Below are 21,708 nucleotides of genomic sequence, written 5' to 3'. Positions count from 1 at the left end.
GGTGCCCCTCGAACTTCGTCCTCGCTAATTTCGCTGTGATTTACAGCTACCTTCTAATCCGATTTCACGCGATAATCAAGTGAGATGTGTTGTTGGTATCATCGACCAGCGAGCAGAGATACTGCGGAATCGTTACACCATACAAAGGAAGATAAGGCTATTTCGTAATTCTTGATTTTCGTCTTATTTTGATCCCTAGAATCACCCCTTAAAATTTTGCCCACCTGTTGTCGAACACCCTGTATAATGAAAAAACTGACTAGCTAATTTGATTTTGTGTTTGAATTTGGCATAAAATTTTGTTGATTAAACTATCATTTTTTCTTACTCCGAAGAATTTAATTCTCGCAGCCCCAATATTAATTTTGTATTTCCTATTATTTTCATTTTTTAAATTTATCCTCCCAGTATACAAAACTCTATCGTTTAAAAATTATACATTTAATTTTATATTAATATCCTCGTAGATGTTTCGAAAATTTGGGTCTCGATTGACCCAGACTCCGCTGTTCGAGGGTTAATTTTAATTTCAAAGGTTATTAAAGCTTCAAAGGTTCATTTCGTTCCATTTATTTTTGAAAAATATTAGCCAAACATTGAACCGATCGAAATGGGGTAAAATAAAAGCCAGAGGCGATGATACATTGGAAAAATTGAGGGAAGGGATGTTTAATCATCTCCCATTTAAAAGCCATCTGTACAACAAGCGCGAGCATGCGATATTGGTTGTAATTTATTTACGGTACACCTAACGAGAAACTCATTCATTAATCACACGGCCCGCGTAAATTATATACCCATCTATTACCATTAAATAACGCGAAGGAATGGTAAGTAGCCCGGTTATTCAGGTCGGATTCTCGTCGTCTCTTCTTTATTACGGAAGCTCGCGGTAGTTAAGCCGCATTTTTTCGTTAAGCCGCGAGTTCGAGCTGCCGGTACGGTCCGAGAATTATTAATGATCATCTGACAAAATTAATAACCGACACCCTAGCCTTGGTGATATAGTATCGGCCGCTTTCGCAACAGCTGTCGACGCGCAAGAGTAGGAGAAATCACCCTGCTGAATTTTTCCCTTCTTCCATTTCCCTTGATTGTCAATTATTTTTCATTTCGAAACGCGCGAAGAGTAAGGGGATCGCGATTACCGTGAAACACGGGGTCAACAAGGTGGAGAAAATTATTGCCCTGAGAAAATATTTCGAAATCACCATATTAATTGTCCCACGGGACACTGATTCGTAAATACCGGATCCGATGCATTTATGCATCGCCTAGGAAAGTACAAACATTTGACTTTCAGCTCGGCGGAATAGTAATTTCAATTTCAACGGTGCAGATTTATGGCAGAAAATAGATTTCAAATGTATACAAGAACGTACAACGAATGGCCGATTTCGAAACACGATCGATTTTATGATTTAAAGTTTGTAAAAATAATGAAATAAATCGGCCATTCGATACATTTGATTTCGTTTCGTTGCCAAACATGCCAAGTTTACCAAATTTCCAGTTAGTTTATGATTTCCTTGCACGGCAGAGATCACTGGTGTTCAACGATCTACTCGATCCAAGATTCGCGACGTAAGCTGCACTTAATCAATCGAATATGTGCGCGCATTATCTACTGTGTGGAACATAGGACCGACGAAGCATAGTTTCGCGCCTGCTGCTAGTTAGGCTACGCTGCACGCATTTCCACGTTCCGTTGAACTCGACACTTGATTTGCATTGCAAACCACCTCTCTGACACCCTCTTGTAATAACTGAATTCGCGTCCGCCCTAACAGTCCCTTCCTATCTTTACTATCGTTTAGGATACCTCTATACATTCTTACGGAAAGAATGTTCGATATCACAATCATTATTTCAGTCGTCCATTTACTAAATCAATTAATTCAAAAACAAAACAGAAAAGTATAGAAAGTAGGGAAATTGATAAAATATGCAAGGGTAGGCATCGATCAAGTGCTTTGAAATTAAATATTTTAAAAAATAAATTCAAAAAGTGGAGTTTATTCATTATCAAATAAGTAGGGAACTTTTATTAGCATCTTAAGCTTCTTATCAAATATTATTATTTAGAGTAATTTTTCTTATTCTGCTAAATTTTATGCACAATTAACATAGGCGAATATACTTTAGTATATTTCGCTGTAAATCGAGAGGAGAATTCCTTACATCCTATGTTTCGCGTTTCATCGTCGATTTCCGACAGGAATTGAACCGTTTAAATTGTCCAAGTGTCGGACATACTTACGGAGAGACTCAGTGTATTAGGGGCGGGGGTGGAATCGTCGCGGATACAGGAGTGTACGCGTAAATTCCGTGAACGCAGACGTTTCGGGAAAGAGACCTACTCACCTTGTCCATCAGCTGGCGTACTATTCCGTTCCATTCGCCGGTCTCGTAATCGTAAACGCCATATTTGCCATCCGGCACGAGCTCGATCCTGTAGGCGAAGCCCACCATGTGAGCTATCTCCTTGAGTAGGTCGATGCAGAAGCCCTCGTAACGTGCGTTCCCACTGAAATTCCCTCTGCTCTTCACCATTACGTACGGCTGCTCCTACGGGTACCATAAAAAGGAGCTACTACCTTTCGCTTTCCTCTTGTTCTTCTTCTCTTCATATTCTTTTTTTTTTCTCCTGACCCTTTCCTCCTATCTTTCCATTTTTTTTTTCTCCTCGCTCTTTTCCTTTTTCCTGTCTACCCCATAACTCATACGTTTCTTTTTCTATTATCTTTCCTCGAACAGTCACCCGTTCCTCTTTCCGCTTTTATTCTGTCTCCTTAAGTAATCTTTCCCTCTAATACCTCGTTTTTTTTTTTTATTGTAAATCTAGTATCTCCCTGTAGAATTTCTCTTTTCTCTGCACAGGTTTACTTGGATTAACTCTTTCGATGAATTTCCTGGATTTTCTCTTATATTCTAATCCACCCTCCCTTCGGTTACGTTCTCCTCCTCCGAGCCTCAAACGCTTGTGTTCGCCTAAACGTCCCCTCTGCGTGAACCTAAATATCATGTGGACGTGTAATTTTCTATTTTCTAGGCTCGCGTATAGCCGAAATTTAAATTCCTCATTTTCGCTCCTAATTTTTCGCGGCAGAAAATCGCCCCTAATTTTTATCGATAGTCTTACGCTCTTGATATAATTAAACAACACTCTTGTTCGTGTGAAAAATCAAAAGCAACCAACTGGAAAAGAGATAACCAGTGTCTCTAACAAGTGTCGCAGGATGAACCCGAGTCTCATTGATCACAGAGGGGGGAAGGGAAAAAAGAAAAATGAAAAATTGCCGTAGGCAGATAGAATTGAAACAGGTGTTGGTCGAGCTATCAAAGTGATTGGAGTGATTTGAATCTGTCGCGTAATTGGAGCAATTTGTAATTGGACCTGAAGCCTAGGGCAACGGTTGATCGAATATACATACAAACCATCGGCGAATGGAATAAGTTTATCAAGCTGAATGTGTACCTAACGGTGGATCGAACTTGCCAGAGGCGTGCTCTCGCATCGAACCTTTGGGATTCACAGAATTGCAAATTAATTGCATCTCTGATGACGGCTAGGTACCTCGAAATACATTAAGTTATTGGATGTAACAAATTCGTGGAACTGGAAAAGCAACAAAAAAAGAAATTACACGAAACTTGCCATTGCTTTCGATGATGAGAAATATCAATTAAATCGTTGATTCGTTCCTACAATAAATATGTAATCCCCTTTTTATTGATAATTAACAAACTGTACGGGTACTAATAATGTTTGCTTATTTTTTAATTGCTATATCAAAATGTTGCATTCCATGTTTTTCAATAGAAATATATAATTTTGCTCTGTTTTATTTTCTCCTTTGACACAAACGTCATCCAGAAGCCGTAATTTATAATAAAAAAATGAACGAGTTAACGTAACCTTGTTGGATATTCGTTTGACGTTTCCTGCACCCAATTTATCAGCTTAATTACGAAGCGTTTGGACACTTGCGAGCAATTAACGCGTATCCTCGTAATTTACCTTCGACTTTACGATCGCACGTGACGAACTCGCGCGAACGATCAAGCAACGATATCAAAGCCCCATTCCGAAACCTATATGAGAAAGTTCTACGTGTCTGTCACGGTCGTAAGCGTTTCATTTGAGCGGTGGGAGGTGATTTTAATCGTGATCGTGTGATTAGGAAATAGTAATTAACTGCACGCGTTGCGATACAACTTTAACCCTCACAATTGCATCCGCAATTATTTGCTGTAAATGATCGAGGGTTAAAGCTTGAACTATCGTTTTGATCGTCGATTACCTAATGGACGATTACCAAACATAAAGGTCACTGAAATTAGGTAGACTGTATTCTACCTGTATAATTACCAAAATAATTAATTGGCAAAGTGTACAAGTGTCTAGCTTGGTGTACTAACAGGTGCGTTCGTGTGCATCATGTTCATTGATAGTATAAGGAAGGATGAAATAACAGTGTTAAAGAATGAAAAATATCTAAACGTATGGTTAGAGGTCTAGAGATCGATAAAAATATCATATACAGTGTATGGTGCGTGTATTTCATCTCTAATATTATAATTACCTAGATATGGGGTGTACGATTGAGTAAAAAGGGGTGAGGTCAAGTGAGATGAGAAAAATTAAACAAACCAAATCATACATGTCGCATGAGTTCTCGAACGATGCCATTCCACTCCCCGGTTTCCGGGTCTTTCGCACCGTACTTCCTGTCCGGTACCAGCTCCAATCGGTAAGAGAAGCCGACCTCCCTCGCCACCGCCTCCAGAAGGTCCACGCAAAAACCATAAAACCGCGCGTTCCCCGTGTAGTTTTTTTCATAGTGCATCATCACGTATGGAATTTCCTGTACGTGAAAGCAGCAGGGTCCATGCAAACAACGGAACATCATCGGTATCATCAGATCTGGACGATACACGAGGCTTCCCGATTCGTTCGCTCGATTTCTATATTAGAGGTCTTCAGAAATTTTACCGAACGCCTATCGTACTTGCCCGAAAGACGAATCCGCGATATTTTTCACGAGAGAATAGAAATCCGTATCGAACCGCGGGTATACGGTTAATCCTGAATAAATGATGGACGCGAATGATTACGACTCACCAGTATCGTGATGACGAGGAGAGTGACATTTGCAGTTCCTGGTTCGAAAAAGGCCGCGGTGTCCGTCACGTTGACGCCGGCGCCTGGACGCCACTCACCGACCTGTTTCCATTTCAATTTCCCATTTTGCCGATAATAAGAAATGAAAGGGCAGCGAATAGCTTACCTTAACGAGCGAATGCTGCCTTAGTTTCAATAGGTCCAGCTTGAACTGTATTCTGCGACCTTCTTTGAACTCGATCGGTCCTGAGATACCTTTCAATTCCACCTGAAAGCACATGCAATAAGATTAATCAAAAATCATCATAGAAGAAAGTAATCTCAGCTTGATGTTGATTGCAAATGAAATTTTCCTATGCATTTGTTAAAAGAGAACCAACGGTTACCAAATACTAGAGGTGTGCGAGTACTCGTAATTTACAAGCCGAGCTGAACTCGCTTCGAATGTTCGAGCTGAGTCGATTGCTTGAATTTGCCGAATTTTCGAGCTACTCGAAAAAATCGAACTACTCGAATATTCGAGCCGGCGTAAATCTTCGATTTACTTGAAGATGAATTAGTTCGACTTTTTTGAGTAGCTCGCTTTTCATTCAAACAGTTCGTCGATTTCGAGTAATTCGGCAAAATTCAAGCGCTCGACTCGTTTCGACCGACTGATCATTGTTCGACTCGAAATTCGAGTACTCGAATAAATCGAGTACTCACACCCCTACCAAATACTCGCAAAGAGTATTATCTCGAGCAAGAACAGAATTGTAAAACAGCAACTATTCATGTGAAACGAACTTCTCGTTTCGTTGATCACCAGAACGGAAGTGAAACTTTCGCGGAAAGATTCCGAAACTTCTCACGACCCGGTGATTTCCTCGAGTCGTCATTTATCCTGCACGCGCATAATATCGTGCCGAGAGGGATAAAGCGTACCCATAGGAGGGGTTAAGAATTTTGCCACTTAAAAAGTCGTTATTGCGACCACCGTTCGACCGACACGGCCAGTTACGACGTTCTTCTCGAACAGTGTGAAAAGCACGGAACAGGCTAAAGCTTGATCCGTGCTTCCTTCTTTCTTGGAAAAATATTTTCAGGACGTGTTGGACGACGAGGCTCAGCTCGGACTAGCCTGTATCTCGATCCTTCAGGATCGTGGAACGCATAAATTTCAGAAGCGGAACGTAGAGCTCTGTTCTGGCAGAGTTTTTAATCTCTTTCGTGTTCCCGATCACTCTGTTCCTTCGTTTTTCTTTCCGTAGGATACTGACCTGGATGCAAATGACCTATTATCATTCAGGGGTCGTGAAAATTTTGCAATACTCTTTTCATTTTATTTTGATTCTAACGCTTTGACAGCCACGTGTTTCATGGAATTTGTAATTTTCTGATATAATATTACAAAATGATTAATTTCGAAGTATTCAAGGATCGTGAAAATTTGTACTTTCTTCATTTTATTTTGATTTAAAAACTTCGACAGCAACGTGTTTCAGGAAATGTATAATTTTCTAATACAGTACCACGAAATGGGCAATTTTGAAATTTTAATTATTCCAAATGATGGAGGCGGAAGAGCAACAACCAGGTTGCATAAAAATAATCAAAATTACCACAAAATGCATCGTTCAAGTTTAATTTTCAGAAAATACACGAATTTATCGTTGGATGGCAATTGAAACCTCCAAAGAGAGTGCAGAAAATTCACTAGTTTCGCCGAATCGCGCCCTCAACGAACCTGGTATTCGCCGCGTTTACGAGCTGTGTAAAGCGAAATTGACTTTTTCTCGCGGGATAAGCAAACGAGAGCGTACGCGAGCTGCAAAGTAAGGCAGAGGGAAGGAGAATATCTTCTTAATATCGTGAAACGAGGAGAATCGATTAAATAAAGAAGAGCGGGCAAAAAGCTCGGAGATGGCGATGCATTCACGAGTATCTGTACGTCTCGAGTGGCAGTAATTTCGAAACGTTTCTCGAGATTACCGTCAACTTTCTTCTCCCGTTACCCGGCAACGAGCGTTATTAGATTTTGATTTTTATGGACTCCTCGAACGTTGAAAGGAGCCAACGACGTGACGATGGAGACAGAAGGAGGCGAAACGAGCTCAGAACGATTCCATTGTATCGGACACGAAGAATCTACCGCGATATCGAGTTTCTTTTTTTCGCTCTTCCCTCTTCACTCTCTTTTCTATGTACCCCTTGATCAACAAAATAATTTTATCGGGTATTCGATGGCCGATTTTATCGGGAATTGCAACAATGAGCGTTAGAGGAATGCCGATGTTCCTTTATTTCCTTTTTAATATAGCATTGATTGATAGGGAATTTAACAAAATTCAAAGGGAAATTGCAAGTATAGGCTCGTTCGTTTCAATACGTACTAATATACAATATCATAAATTCAGATTCGGTAAAAGATTTAAAAAATATTTAAAGATAGGATATTACGTGTCCTATGTTACAGAGTATATAGAGGGTTTAACGGGGATACATAAATATCTTTCATAAAATCGCGTACATCTTCTCACACGTATCGAGGTTCTTCATAAATACGAGTACAATGGAGCGAGACGTGGAAGGATTCGAAGGGGATCTCAAGATATTCCTCGGAGCTTCATGAAATTGCGAAGCGAGAAAAGAAACCGGCAGGGAAGTACGAAAAATAAGTCACTCGAAGTTTTCTTCGAATTATTCAAAATTATTTTATTATCAGATTATTAGATACGCGATATGGTAAGTATTATAAGCTTGGCTGTAAAAGATCTGGCCTATATTAAAATAAATATCATCCGAATGTTCATTCATCGTGAATGATAGCGTAACCCTGCTAGGGAAAACTGATACTCGTTTCAGTTAACTCGCATGAAAGGAATAACCATATGCGGTTATTTCAGCGTTTCAATTTGGAAATATCGAGATTTGCGAATTCTCTTGTGACCCATTTGTTAATTAATAATTTCGAGCACGGCCCACGAACTCACAACCGCAATTTACTGGCTGTAATTAAGTAAAAGCGAATTCCCAGGGAAAATATTTTCCAACGATCGATATCCTTATTAGTTTTATTCCAATTATGTTTTTTCCATGCGTTGTTTGATCGTCGATTCCGCAAGAATTTCAGCGAAATATTTTCCTCTTTTAAATAAATCGAGTTAAATTAAACGTGATGCCTCGAGATTCAAAGATAACCAGGTAAAAAAGCTTTTGGCTCGAAGAAAACTGTTGCCTCACGAGAGGGAACTGTGAATTAAGGACAACACGTAGCCTTCTTAAATTGATGGACGGCTGTTTGTTCCAGTTTAAAGCGTGCCACTAGGATCTAAGTCGCCTCGAAACGACGGATAACTTTTGGCTTTCGGGCCAAAGATGCTTAGAATCGTTAACTAGAATCGTCGGATTAAAATGATAATAATTTGACTAAGTCAAATGGATTACCCAAAATATCCTAGAATTTTAATTCTTCACGGTAGAAAAAAAATTCGATACAGTGCATAGAAAGATACTTTATAATTTACAGAATTATTAAAAAAATATTGCACATGAAAATTTCGGAAACATACGTGTACATCTCGTAAAAGTTTCAGTTGTTCGCTTCTCTCTAAAGCAGAATTGCCAAAGCTGTATATCCAAAAAGTGGCGTGCATAGATGACTTGAAAAAAACAAAGCACGAATGTTTCAATTATTCACCCTTCTCCTGGTGTATTTTTTGAACGTTGAAAATCTCGATTTTTTCGATTTCCCGACGAAAAATTCGTTCACCCTCATTTTACTCCCTCTTCGCCGACATGTCTGCGACACAACTCGCGTCCAGACTACTCGTCACTCCCATAGAGTTCGTAATACGATTTAAATTCACACGCGATCCCGTGGCTGGCGACGGAAAAGTTTCGCGTCCGAGCCGTATTACGTAACGCGAGCGGTTTTCAACGAAAAAGGAAAAGGAAAAAGGGGTAAATCGTTCTCTAACTTTCCAGTGGATAAACACACTACCTTGCACGCGCGTGTAACAGCAGCAACAACAACAACAACAACAACAACAACAACAAAAACAACGGTACAGGTGTGGTAATTTGTCAGCATCGTCTTTCGCGTGCGCTTTTTCTTTTATTCCCCACGTTTTTTCGAGCTTCGTTGATTTCACCTTAACGAGAAACGAGCAATATGCGAGCACCAGGATCGTCGAGAGCTTAATTAGACCTCGTCAACTCCGAGTCGCTTCATAATTCTTTTAGACGCGGTTGCGTTACAATTTATCATCCAATGCCGACTTTTATTTTATACTCTCTCGCGTTTTTCCCGTGAAATCCGCCGGCGTTTTTGCACAATGCGAACCGTCGTGATAACGCGCAAACGAAAGTTCATTCGAGCAATTAGAATAATTAACGAATGAACGGATAAAAATGTTTTATGTACTACTGGAATTACACAGGTAATTCGCAGTGTGAAATTGAGACTCGGAAGTTAATAAATTAATGCTTAATAAACTGTATTATCCTGTGTCTGATTATTCACTGATATTTCTACTGTGGCCATCAATATATCGAAGCTATCACGACAATGACCAAAGCTACGAATTTAATTTAGTTTATATCAAATATAAATTTTTCAGTATCTTTGAGATGGCTATTTCCACTTCGACGGTCAAAGAAAAATGCAGCATGGAATACGAATACAGGGACGATATCGTTGCAAGTGGAAAATGCAGTCGGTGGTCAGACGCAGCTAGTTGCGCGTATAAAATCAATCTACGCTAATGGAAAATATCGAAAAACCGTTCCGTTAGTCGTTTAAGTAGAAAAACCAGGGAATGGTCAGACATTCGGCGCGCGGTAATTCTAACGATTGTTATCTATCTACTAAAGGGAGATGAAAAGTTGACGAGGTTCGATTACTGTCGCCAATGTTCATGCGTTTTTCTATTCTCTTTGGCGTCTCTCGTGTGAGGCGACTATTAAATTATAAAACTCTTCTATTTCAATGAAATTACTTATAATCTCGACACGATAAACCTCTGTAATCGTGATTTCAAAACGACGAGCACACAAAATGTCAATGAAAAACGCATCTAGAGAATCGTGGGTCTCCTAAGTATCTCATCACATCGGGGAATAATTACACTAGAACGAGCGGATAACGAGCGTGCGATACAAGAGTATAATTAACGTGGAATCGTCGAGGGGTTGTTCGTTATTCAATCGAGACATCGCATCCTCGTGAAACTTCCGTTCAATCGGTGCAACGAAGCAAAAATTGATCCTTTTCAGAAAGAAATCTCAGATCGTAATTAAACTGGTTAACTGTCAGCTGACTGGCAATAAAGGCCATTACAAACGTGGTAACATTCTGTGTTTATTTATTGGTGCGTGAATTTAATTCAGCGTCGATCATGCGGAAATCAAACTGAATATCGTAACGACGGATATTGCCCGAAGAAAATGTGACATAACGAATGAACGAACGGTTCTACTGACTTCTCTCCCGGCTGTTTTATTTTCTACGGGTAGCGTAGAAATTCCAAGCAATGAAAACGGTCACGAGTTACGGAAACAGATGTAGCATTCACGCTATCGTGGCCCCCGGTTATTCGTGGCAATTACTTCTCGTTCGGTTCAATTAAGCCGCGCTGGGAAGGAGCGTAATATCGCGGGCCAGGATTTAGGATCGCGTCGAAATGCCCCATTAGGGAGCAGAAACTAACTTAGTTACACCGTCGACAATCCGGGATCTCGATCTTGACGCGCACCTTGAAGAAGCCTTAATTCTTCGAATTAACATTCTTTTTATTTTTCAAATTCAAGACTAAATTATTTTCAAAATTATTTCAAACTTCTATCGTGATAGAGTTCTTGTCTTGAAATAATTATGTTGGTCCAGGAGCTATTATTCGTATCACTGTCGAGTTATCCACTATCCATCGAGAGAGATGAGTTACTTTGCATTGCTAATGACAACCGAGTAGCATTTAGTCGGTATTTGGAAGTATGCCAAGGCACGTGAACCACCTCTGCCTATCGACGATACCGGCCACGTACACCCCGAGATATTCAATTCCGGTTCACTGACAGCGAAACGTCGAGTACTACCTCTAAATACGAATGGGAATCGATCTTGTATCTGAATTTTGAGCTTGTTTCTTATATAGCTCATTATACATTATTAATTATGTATGTACAATATTAATTTTATAAGGTTAATAATAGATTTTTGAAGAATAGAAATTTTTTTTTCTATATAACTCGCTGTTCAGATTAGACCGATTACCATCAAAATCTTTGTTTCACATCACAAGTGCTATTCGAACACTGTCCTCTCGTTCTGGCATTTCAAGCAGTTGGAAATCTCGATCGAACGAATATCGAAAAGTATCTGGCCGAGCTTTCCAACCGGCATAAGGGTCATTCGTGGAATCGTTCTCCCTTGTCGATTTTTCTCCTAGCTCGACGAGATCGTTATCGAGGACACGTATTACACTGTTTTGCGATTACAGAACTTCACCGAATAGAACAGTAGAAAGTTTGGCAAACGTTTGCTATCGATAAGATCGATAAGATCGATCTACGTTATTCGGCGCCGTGTCAGAGAAACGGTAAAAGTTTCGCGTATCCATAGAGAAACATGGTTCTCCGACCGGAAACGATGGAATCGATGAAATTATTTATGGTTTCCTTCGTGTTTGTTCCTCCTAGTGAAGATTTCTCGCCGTGCATTCGCCTCGACAAAGTATGACGATTATTCTCCGCAGAGTTAAAATCCTGTTACTTCGTAAGGTCTTTAACCGAGATTACATATGCCGTTTGGTTTTCTTTTGTCTTCGCCATTGTGCAGCTAATAACAATCGATACCAGCTAATTTTGATGTAATTTGAGTGTAATACATTAATGGAAGGAGAAAGTATAATTTAGATTAATAATATTGGAGATATTATCTTTAATCTTTTATATTATTGCATGCCGTACTAAATATTGATATTTCGACCGTGGCGGTCAACGATTTTCAATTGTTATCGACCAATGAAATATAAAAGGATTGGGTTTATTGTCCCGTTTTTGCATTGAAACCGTGTATCCAGTAGCAATATGCTTTTATTCTTATCGTTCTTTTATCTTTGTATTAATAATAAAATCCACGTAACTGATATTGTACTGTACGATTTAATGGCTAACGCAACCGGAACGAAATATTTTTGATTGAAATATTATAGCTTGAATCATAACAACTTCAACAAACAATTTTTTCAACAAATTGCTACAACAAACAATCTTCGTTGGAATTACCACGTATTGTAAGAGGGAAAAATCCAGAGTGTACAAAACTGGTTTCTGATATTGAATATTTTACTCCTTATTTCACAATCAGAAAGAATATCAAATTTTGAATAAAAAAGTATTGGAGTACAATATTGTAGAAAAGGGGAGGAAAAGGCGTTTCGTCTCAGGATCGTCTGTCAGATTTGTCAGTGGGGCTGACAATTTGTCATACCACAATTCGGAACACCTATATATTCGAACTGCATGCCGAGCGATCGCCAGCGAGAACACTGATCTCCCCGATCATCTCGTCGCCACCTAGCGGTCCTCGGCCCGAACTAAAGACGAAACCCTCCTCTCCCCCTATACTAAATGCCTGAGCTCGAGTACCGTGCGTCGCCGGCGCTCCGGACGGATCCCCAAGAAGCATAGTGAGATAGAAAACGAGATTCCATGTTTCGGAAGGGTTTAAATGGACGAAAAGGGTTCGTTTGAGAGGCAATGAGTCAGAAACATTAAGAAGGAAACAATATTGCGTCGGGAAACGGTAAAAGCGTTTCGTAACGGTGCCCTAACGACCCATTTTCCCGATTCACTGGCCGTAAGTACGCATTTCTAAATTGAGAAAAGAAGCTTCTTCAACGTGCAGTGCCAACGAGGATAAACAAGGGAATGGAGCGCGTGCCAAAATTCGGCCGAAAGATGCTCGGAAAAGCGTACGAGCAAACAACTAGCGGAATAGCTAATCCGGCGATAAACGCGTTTGGAGAGGGGCCAAGTAGTTTTACGGTATGAACGTTATCGCGTGACGCTTTTCAAACGTGGAAAAAGGATCGTTCATGAACGGTCCGGCTCGTTACCGTTGTTAAATTGTAAACAACCAGTCGCGTTTAAAATCGTCACGCGAACGCGTGTATCTACGTTAAAGCATCGGGTCAAGCGGATTACACCTGAATCACGATGAAATAAAAACGTTCGAAAGCTATTTCGTTTGCATCCTCCAACGGGATTACGTATAATAATTATTTACGTTCGCGAATGAAATTCCTGGTGTCCACAGATCTCCAGAATGTACGGTCCTTGTACCGTCGAGATTCTGCAGGCGAAGGGCACGCTCAAATATCCGGAGACTATTAGAGAACCACCGATATTGGAATTTAGCCATCCTGCTATTAAATTAATGGTAGTCCATAAGTGTTCCTCGAGGGTACGGTCACGAAGAGCCCCGCGCGGACACTCGGTACTCTCGAGGATTATGAACGAACTCGACTGCCTCTCGCTGAAATTATTGAACGTTACCTAAGGTATTACGTCCCCGAATGCTGTGACTTTAAATTAATTAACGAAACTTTCTTACCTTCATTTTTCACTTGACAATCAAAATATACAACGAGTTTCAAATCTTACTCGAAAAAGAAAAAAGAATATTCTCTCTAACGATACAACGGTCGGCAATCGACGATGGTTTAACTCAAAGGGAGAGTCTCTGGGCAAACAAAAGGGTGAAAGAACAGAGGAGCTCGAAAAAGGCTGTGGTTGGTATGTGTGACAAATTTGAAAGCATTCGTTATTTCCCGCATACATATCGTGAAATGTCGATTAAAATTTATACAAACAGCCTTGAATAGTTTATCGACGTTAGTACACAAAAGCGGTTGAATATTATCGGACAGTACGCATCGATATGTCGAAGTTTGAAAGGTGCTACATTATGGCGATCATAATTCATCGGTATTAACGGGCCGGGGTGCCGATACGTGTATAATTCCTGCGTTGCATACGAATACACGAAACAAAATCAGTTATCGGGAACGTTATTGATGTGGCCGATCGCGTTTAACCAAACGTCTAGCCAATGAAACAATTATAATTAAGTGAACCTCTGCGATTATGGCCCTTTGATTTAGCCGTTTCCGATCCTCGCCGCGGTGTTCATTATCGCGATTTCGCCAGAAACTTTCATTAAGTAGCCTGCTATTGGAATCGCGTTAATTGTTACCGACACTTGTGGGCGAAATTATTAAACAATTATAATGTAACGTGACCGCGATGGGATTATATGATTCCAATCTCTTATTTCATTATATTCACGTGGATGAAGTTAATTATAATATGATAATTTGTACAGATAATTTGTTAATTAGCGAAATCTGTATAAAGCCAAACTTTAATTAAATGAATAATTCTATTACAGCATAATTAAGGAAATATGAAACCAAATGAAGTTATCGAGAAACTAGTTATAGAATTTTTAAAATCAATATAGCACACTGAACATTTGTATAATAGTAATTCGTTTATCCTTTTGTGCGAGAGGATTGTAAAACGAGAATTCGCAATTATCCAGAATACAGTTGGTTTTGGCAGCGAGTCAAACATCGCGTATCCGTGATTCATTGAAAACCATCCCTTAAATTTCTTTGTACGCGTGATAAACGCGGTTGCTTGTTGAAAATTAATTCAATGTGGACTCAATTATTGGAAATTTTTCAAAATAATTTATAGCTCAAATATTAAAGGGGGTGAATTTCAAGAAAAATTCAAGGTTCTATGCTCTTTATCAGTGACGAAATGAATTTTCAAGTAATATACCCTAAACCTTACCGAGTTTATGTAGTTGATAAGAGACAACCCTCCGTCCCAGGGATGTTCCAGTTCGCAGGAAATATTAGCAGGTCTTAGAGCATGGGACTGTTCCAGGGTTCTTAATCCCACAGCAAACACCTGGACGCTGTCGTACATTAAGGCTGGTTCTGCCTGTAAAAGAAAAAAGAGAGAGACACTCTTCTCAGTGTCGGTCATTTGCTGTCGTCGCGACGCGAAACGTTAAATATTTGCGCTACCACTCTTTTCTCGACGACCGACCAGGGACCTGAATTATGCACCGAGTTAAAATCACTTGCTGGCTAAAGGGTTGTTAGAAAAATTATTTCATACCACCAGAGACGGAGATGGAACTTTATTATTTCTAAAGGTATGAATGTTTAATTATTTTAATAAATAATTTTCTCAGGTTATCGTTATAAAAATAAAAATATAAACACGTCTAGCTTGTATTTATTTTACTTTTACTCTTTATACAAGATCCTCAAGGTTTCAGTGAAAAAGAAAAAGAAAAACGGAAACGACCATAAAAGAATCATCATAACTATGTTAATGTAGAGTTTGTGGGTAAGCAAAGAGTACAAGAATAAACGTAAAGAAGCAGACCAGGACTAATTTGGTCACGTATTATTCAACATGGTGTAGGAGACATTCATAAAGGCGTCTGCACGCGTTGCGGTTGCTATGAAAATAATCTAGACCCACGTCAAGTTCGTTGGAAAGGAACAGAAATGCGTGACACCGGTGTTCTGACGTGCAACTACGAATATGCTTTCATGTCCTCTTTCTCTTGAATCTTTATAAGGTTAAAAATACTCGCTGGCCGAAATTCGTGAAATTTCATACGACCCAGCTTTTGCTCTATTTAGAAATAATTAAATCGTTCGTCAGGTTCACAGTCATACTTGAATGTTTTCAGATCCTCTAATTGTCTTTGGGAAACTTTCGGATTAAACAAAGGAAATTTTGCTCGTTGTTGGCTTCAACAACTTCGCGGTAATTAATATCATCCGGTAAATTACGGGGGCGAAATTTTAAATTATAAATTTTGTCGAGGTATTTCTGGTTAAATGTATCTTGGCATTTATCGGGCTAAAGAATGAATGTATCATCCTCTATTTATTTAGTAATCTACATTATTTGCAACTTAGAAATAAATGTGCATAAAAATGAAATGAAAGTTTTCTATTAAATTTCTGGTGTCTTCAATTATTTCCGTATGCTTTTTTAATTTGCTCATTCGGAAAAATATTCTTTTTGTCAGTCTGTTCGTTACGCGGTATTGATTAGTTGTCTCTCATTAGCAGAGGAGTGAACCGCAGATATGAACAAACAAACGTCCCAATAGGCTCGAGGTTGGCCTTTGTTCTACCGTTCAGAAGCGAGCGCAATGACGCGGAATACCACTAAAATGAATCGATCGGAATTGTTTGACACGGTCCACGTTTCTACGTAGCCAACAGGATATTCGATTGAAAGCCGAGAGCAAAGCCCACGCGCGTCAAAAGGCTGTTATCCTCGAAAATAATCAGCGTTAACAGCGGATGCATTATCGGCGTGGTTTCGTGAATGAAAGTAATATCGGGCAATTTCCTCAATTTCAATAGCTTCCGGTATGAGAGGAACCGGTGGTGCATGTCGCGGTAAGAAATTGATGCAGTTTGGAAAATCAGAGGGAGGAATAGTAAGAGGATTCTTGATATTTTTAGACTAGCATAGAGAGAGGAGTGAATTAATAGATGGAAAAATTGCTGTCTTTATTTTGATAATTTGACGAAATAAGAGTTAGAAGTCTTAAGTTTGAAAGTCGAGGGTCTAACAAGGGAAGTTCGGTAACTCGAAAATTTCGATTTTCTTTAAACTTTGCAGGTTTGTTGGGCCAAAAACAAAAATTGCGCTATATGTACTTCTCCCGAGGTCCCCTACAAACCTGCAAAGTTTAAGGAAAATCGGAATTTTCGAGTTATCGCACTTCCCTTGTAAGTACCGTGCGTCGCCGACTTTCCGGACGGATTTTTGATATCTGTAGGAAAAGATTCTGAACGAGAAACAAATTTCTAAGTTCAAATGTTATCTATCTAATGGTACTGAAGGTCAAAAATCTAAGTTCTTCTCTAGACAGAAACCAAAGTTTAAGTACTGCAGGATTCTTGGAATTTATAGGGGAGCATAGTGCGAGGAGTTGGCAAAATAAAAAATTTTTCTAATGTAGCAAAATAAAACCTTGAGAGTATTAGATTCCAAAGTGAAAGACTCAAGTCCCATATGTCGCCGACTTTATGGACATATTCTTAGTATTTGACTTAAATAAAAATCATCGTGCAGTGGACAGGGATTTTCAAACGAATGTTCATTAAAGCCACAATTTCGTTATCGCGATGATTTTGTTGGCATTCATTGGAAAATTAGAAAATTCGAGAATGCAAGGCGCCATATGACGCTATCAGAAATCTCAACCTTTCAATGGAAGTTGGTATAGTTGTGCTGCGGACATACGACGGTTATCTCGGCTTAATTGGGGCGTGCTTTTAATTAGCCCAAGTCCAAAGTAACGCGATGAAGTTGCGACAGCAGGACTGTTTAATTTCTGTACCAAGCCAAGTCTTGCACAATTCGCTTCCATTCTCGATTGTGTTTTCCACGTGTAATCGATACCTATTTGTTTTCATGTTTATTACTTTCATAATTGAAATTACTGGCAGTACGCAAGCCAGAATTTCAGTTCGAAGTACGTGCACTGTTATCCCTGTAGTTGATTAATTTCAATGAAAAAAGTTCCTGGTTTATTGGGAACAATTGCATTCGATCATACAACCAATATTCAAGCTTCTTTGAATGTTACTTTTTATTCTACAGTAATCCATGACGGAGTCAATGAACTATGGTACAGTTATTGCAACAAATAAATGCCATTTTACACGAGCATCCTTTCAATGATTTCGATTGATTCCTCGAAATCAATCTTTTATTTATTTCAAATATTTCGTTTTTGACATGAAATATCTTATTTGTAAAATATTTTGCATTTTCTTGTCTCCAGGAAGATAAAGAAAATTCCACCGCATTAAGTCACTAAAAAACATTTCAAAGCAAGGTTCGTTAAATCCAATTAAAAATTCTACGATTTTCAAGAAAATTCAGTAAAACTTTCCTTTTATCTTCAGCTAGGTTCAAGAAATTCTAACGAGCCAGATCATTAAAAAAGATTCTAAAGTAAGGTTAATTAAATCCAATTAAAAATTCTACGATTTCCAACACGCGAGTCGTAAAAAACGATCTTAAAGCAGGGTTAATTAACTTCAATTAAAAATTCTACAATTCCGGTTTATTGGGTAGTTGGCAAGTATTTATCGCAGGATATAAGTTTTTCCAACTATTTCCACGAATCTTGCAGTTTCAACGCTCACGAGAGCAACAAACTTCCGGTTACCGTCTTAATCATCGATCCGCTATGTCAGAAGAATCATATCTCAAAATTAATTCTTGCAGTCGGTCATTTTTTCTTTCCGTGCGCTGCACGACCGGCGGAAATTCAACTCGCCAGCCGGAAGTCTGCTTTCGAGGATCAGCTGGTTCATTAGCATTTAAAGCGAAACGGGAAACGTCGCCCACTGTGCTGGTGCGCGACGAAACCTCGTATGTGTAGAGGTAATTACGACAACCGAAGTTCTTTTGTAGTTCCTCTAAAAAGGGACAATGCTTTGAAATAAAGCTTGAATTTCTCTAAATTTTTTCTTTTTTCGAAATTACTGAAAGTTAAACACCAATCTGCTTCTTCGTTATTGAATCATTTTAAGCTATATTTCACACTTCAAATTTGCATAATTCATTCTTTTCAGGCAGCTATTTCTCATACGAAATTCTACCCATGAAATATGAATTTAGCAAGTTGCATATGAAATTCATCTACGCCTACTTGTTATGCGATACGAAACGATCGAGTTACTTTGTTCCAAAGCAATTAACAATTCAAATTAATCGAAACGTGAACGATCGTAGAAAACAAACACAGGTGAAATTCTGACAAGTGAACAACAGAACAGAAGGTGCATAATGTTCGATTATTCAACGTGTATATTATCGAGTCTGGAAATGCAAACAAAAGGATTTCAAGTCAGATGCTTTTTCCATTGTTCACTTTGTATTTGAAAATATTTAATATTTAACCCCTTAAACGTTCAATTACGAACGACCTGGCAATTAACGTGTTAAAAGGCTGTGCAATTTTAAACAAATTGACACGTAAACAAAGGGAATATTGCGAGTAATTCAACAAATATTCGCAGACGCGTTTTCCTGAGCTATTCACTTACTTTAACGGGGTAGAAAGTGGCGCAACATGGCTGCAAAACGCTCCATTTACAGCGGGTGTGAAATTTAAAATCTAATAAGCGGCTTTCGAGTTCGCGACGCGATTTCTCAGCTTCTCGTACGGTTGAAAAGGGGAGGTTTACCCCGCGTCGCGCCGCCCTTATATCTCCATCGTGGTCGCGCGAAACCAGCCAGAGACAACTGTCGGCTGCCGGATAAAATAATAAAACGCTTTGGCCACGAGATAGTCTGATTTATGGCGGCGAAAGTAAAGGTTATCCTTGTTCGCGCCGCGGATTCGGTGATTCATTGGTTGGTCTGGAATGTTGGAGAAACGAGAGAAAAAAAAAAGAAACTAGAAGCACTAGAGATGGGTTCTTTGTAACATATCAGTATGGTTATCCGTGGCCAACGATGAGTATTTTAATTTTTTTCAGTCCCCAGGGAAATTTGGCTGGTGAGAGGAATTTTTATTTTTTGATTTCTACGTTGCATAATGCGGTGGACTATAGAAATAATTGGTGCATTAGCTCTTTTCATTTATTTTTCACAGAGAAAAGTAAATGATATTAAATATTTAATTAGTTCGTCTGATGCCTTCAATTAGCCACGAATTCCTATAGGTATCGTTTTCTTGCTTTTTCTAATTAGCAGCCAGGATAGTCTAGCACGAGTTGCAGTGTAGATGAAACAAATCAGTATGCAAGTATCGTCGACGTGTAACAAGCTCTTCGCGACCACGGGTGCCAAACACGCACACACCTTTACGTTTCTAACAATCGCTCGTCTGTTCGATCTATATTTTCCAGGATTCGTGGAAAGACCCGTCTAACAGGTGCACACGCTTTCCCGAAGCGAGCTCACACCCTTTGGTTAACTCCGGTAGGATCTTCATCTTTCCGAACCCTTCACCCTCTTTCAGTTCACGCTTCGAATACTCTCCACACACGACGGCCTAGCGTTGATTGTGACCAAGTTTTTTGCGGAACTTTGAGCCGACTAACTCGGTCGTTTAACAGCGAATAAAAAGGAGAAACTCGAGTGGAACGAGCGAGAAGGGATGAAAAGAATCGAGGAAAGGGATGGGGGATCTCGGTGGATTTCGTGGTTGTAGCGCGACACCCTTGGGGAGTCTCGAAACAAAAGCTGTCCCAGCTAATTTCAACCCCGAGAAATCTTTACGAGGGGATGGAAAGGAGACATTGGAAGGTGAACGGGACAGTCGAATGACGAAGGGCTGGATGACAAGTATTGTTACCCTGAGGAGAATTGTTCTGACCAACCTCGGGAAATATTGAACGTTCTAGTTTATCGTTACAGCTGATGGAAGTTGTAAATCAAAACCAAAGACAACGTTCTAATTTATTTTCTTCTATTCTTAAAGGTATTCATCTGGGAATATGTAACTTTTGTATTTTGTAAAATTTTCTTACGACCTTATGCATGTATCTACTAATTACAAATTTAATTATGGAGTACTTATTAGAAGCAAAGTTGTAAAATTGAAGGCTACAGATTTTGCATGGTAACCAAAAAGACAGAGAGAGCTATTATTAGTTTCACCCAATTAGCGAAATGAGCGCAACGGTCGGTCGTCGGGTGATTAGACCTCGTATGGTTTCCTTTCGCTTTTCAGCGAGATTATCCTCTCACAAAGAACATCGAATGAAGAAGAAATCGCATCTCAAGGTTCGTCCGTGTGCTTGTTTCAGCCCGACTAGACTGTCAGATCAATTCGAAAGTGTTCGCGATCAAAATTTTCAACGAGAAAAATTGTTTTATTAGAATAAAAACGGGAAGGTGTAGTAATATTCATGAAACAAAAGAGGTTATTACCCGACGAGAAAGTGCCTAATCGTAGCCTTGTTCTTATTGTCGCCTCGGTGGCTGAACCGTATTGTTTCGAAGCTTCTTGTCTGTAAATGGAGCAGCAACAACAGCACTTCTCTTCCACGGTATCGTTTCACCAAGCAACGGAATTCTGAAGGAATTAACTGCCTTTCGTTTCGCTTTTTGCGAGCAATCAACAGGAAAATCTGTTTTGCACCCTTCGTTCGAGTGAGAATGTTTCAATTTAGATCCAGGTTTATTGGTAAAGGAATTTTGCTGAAAATGACGTGCGAAAATCTTTAACAACGCATTGAAATTCATGGTATTTGAAATTATTCAACGAAACTTTACTTCGCTATAAATATTCACTGATTAAAATAACTAAATTCAAAGGGAGAAAATTCCATCAGCCTTAACGGTAGAATTTCGCTGGGTACTCTAAAGCAAAACATTAAATACGAGCTCAACCGATGCCGGAAGTTGAGCGGTTGCCGCGGATGTAATTAGAAAACTCTTTCTCAGCCCCCAGCACCGCCGTGAATCATAAATCTTCCCCGAGTTCTTTAATCCGAGCGACTCGTTCGAAACTGTACCCTTAC

The 21,708-nt window shown here is 39.4% G+C and overlaps 1 protein-coding gene across 1 annotated transcript in view; it reads right to left on the bottom strand.

The window, feature by feature from the left end:
- The window catches only part of LOC114876729 (glutamate receptor ionotropic, kainate 2-like), an 84,102-nt gene that overhangs the window by 10,784 nt on the left and 51,610 nt on the right, over positions 1–21,708 (bottom strand). Inside the window, 5 exon segments of the mRNA XM_046285057.1 lie at positions 2,365–2,568; positions 4,665–4,868; positions 5,126–5,227; positions 5,292–5,393; positions 14,969–15,121. Of these exon segments, the coding sequence (XP_046141013.1) occupies positions 2,365–2,568; positions 4,665–4,868; positions 5,126–5,227; positions 5,292–5,393; positions 14,969–15,121 (765 nt within the window).

Source organism: Osmia bicornis, chromosome 3 (assembly GCF_907164935.1).
Source record: "Osmia bicornis bicornis chromosome 3, iOsmBic2.1, whole genome shotgun sequence".
Taxonomy (NCBI): Eukaryota; Metazoa; Arthropoda; class Insecta; order Hymenoptera; family Megachilidae; genus Osmia; species Osmia bicornis.
Note: the sequence above shows the minus strand (reverse complement) of the source record. Positions and strands in the feature narration are given on the sequence as shown.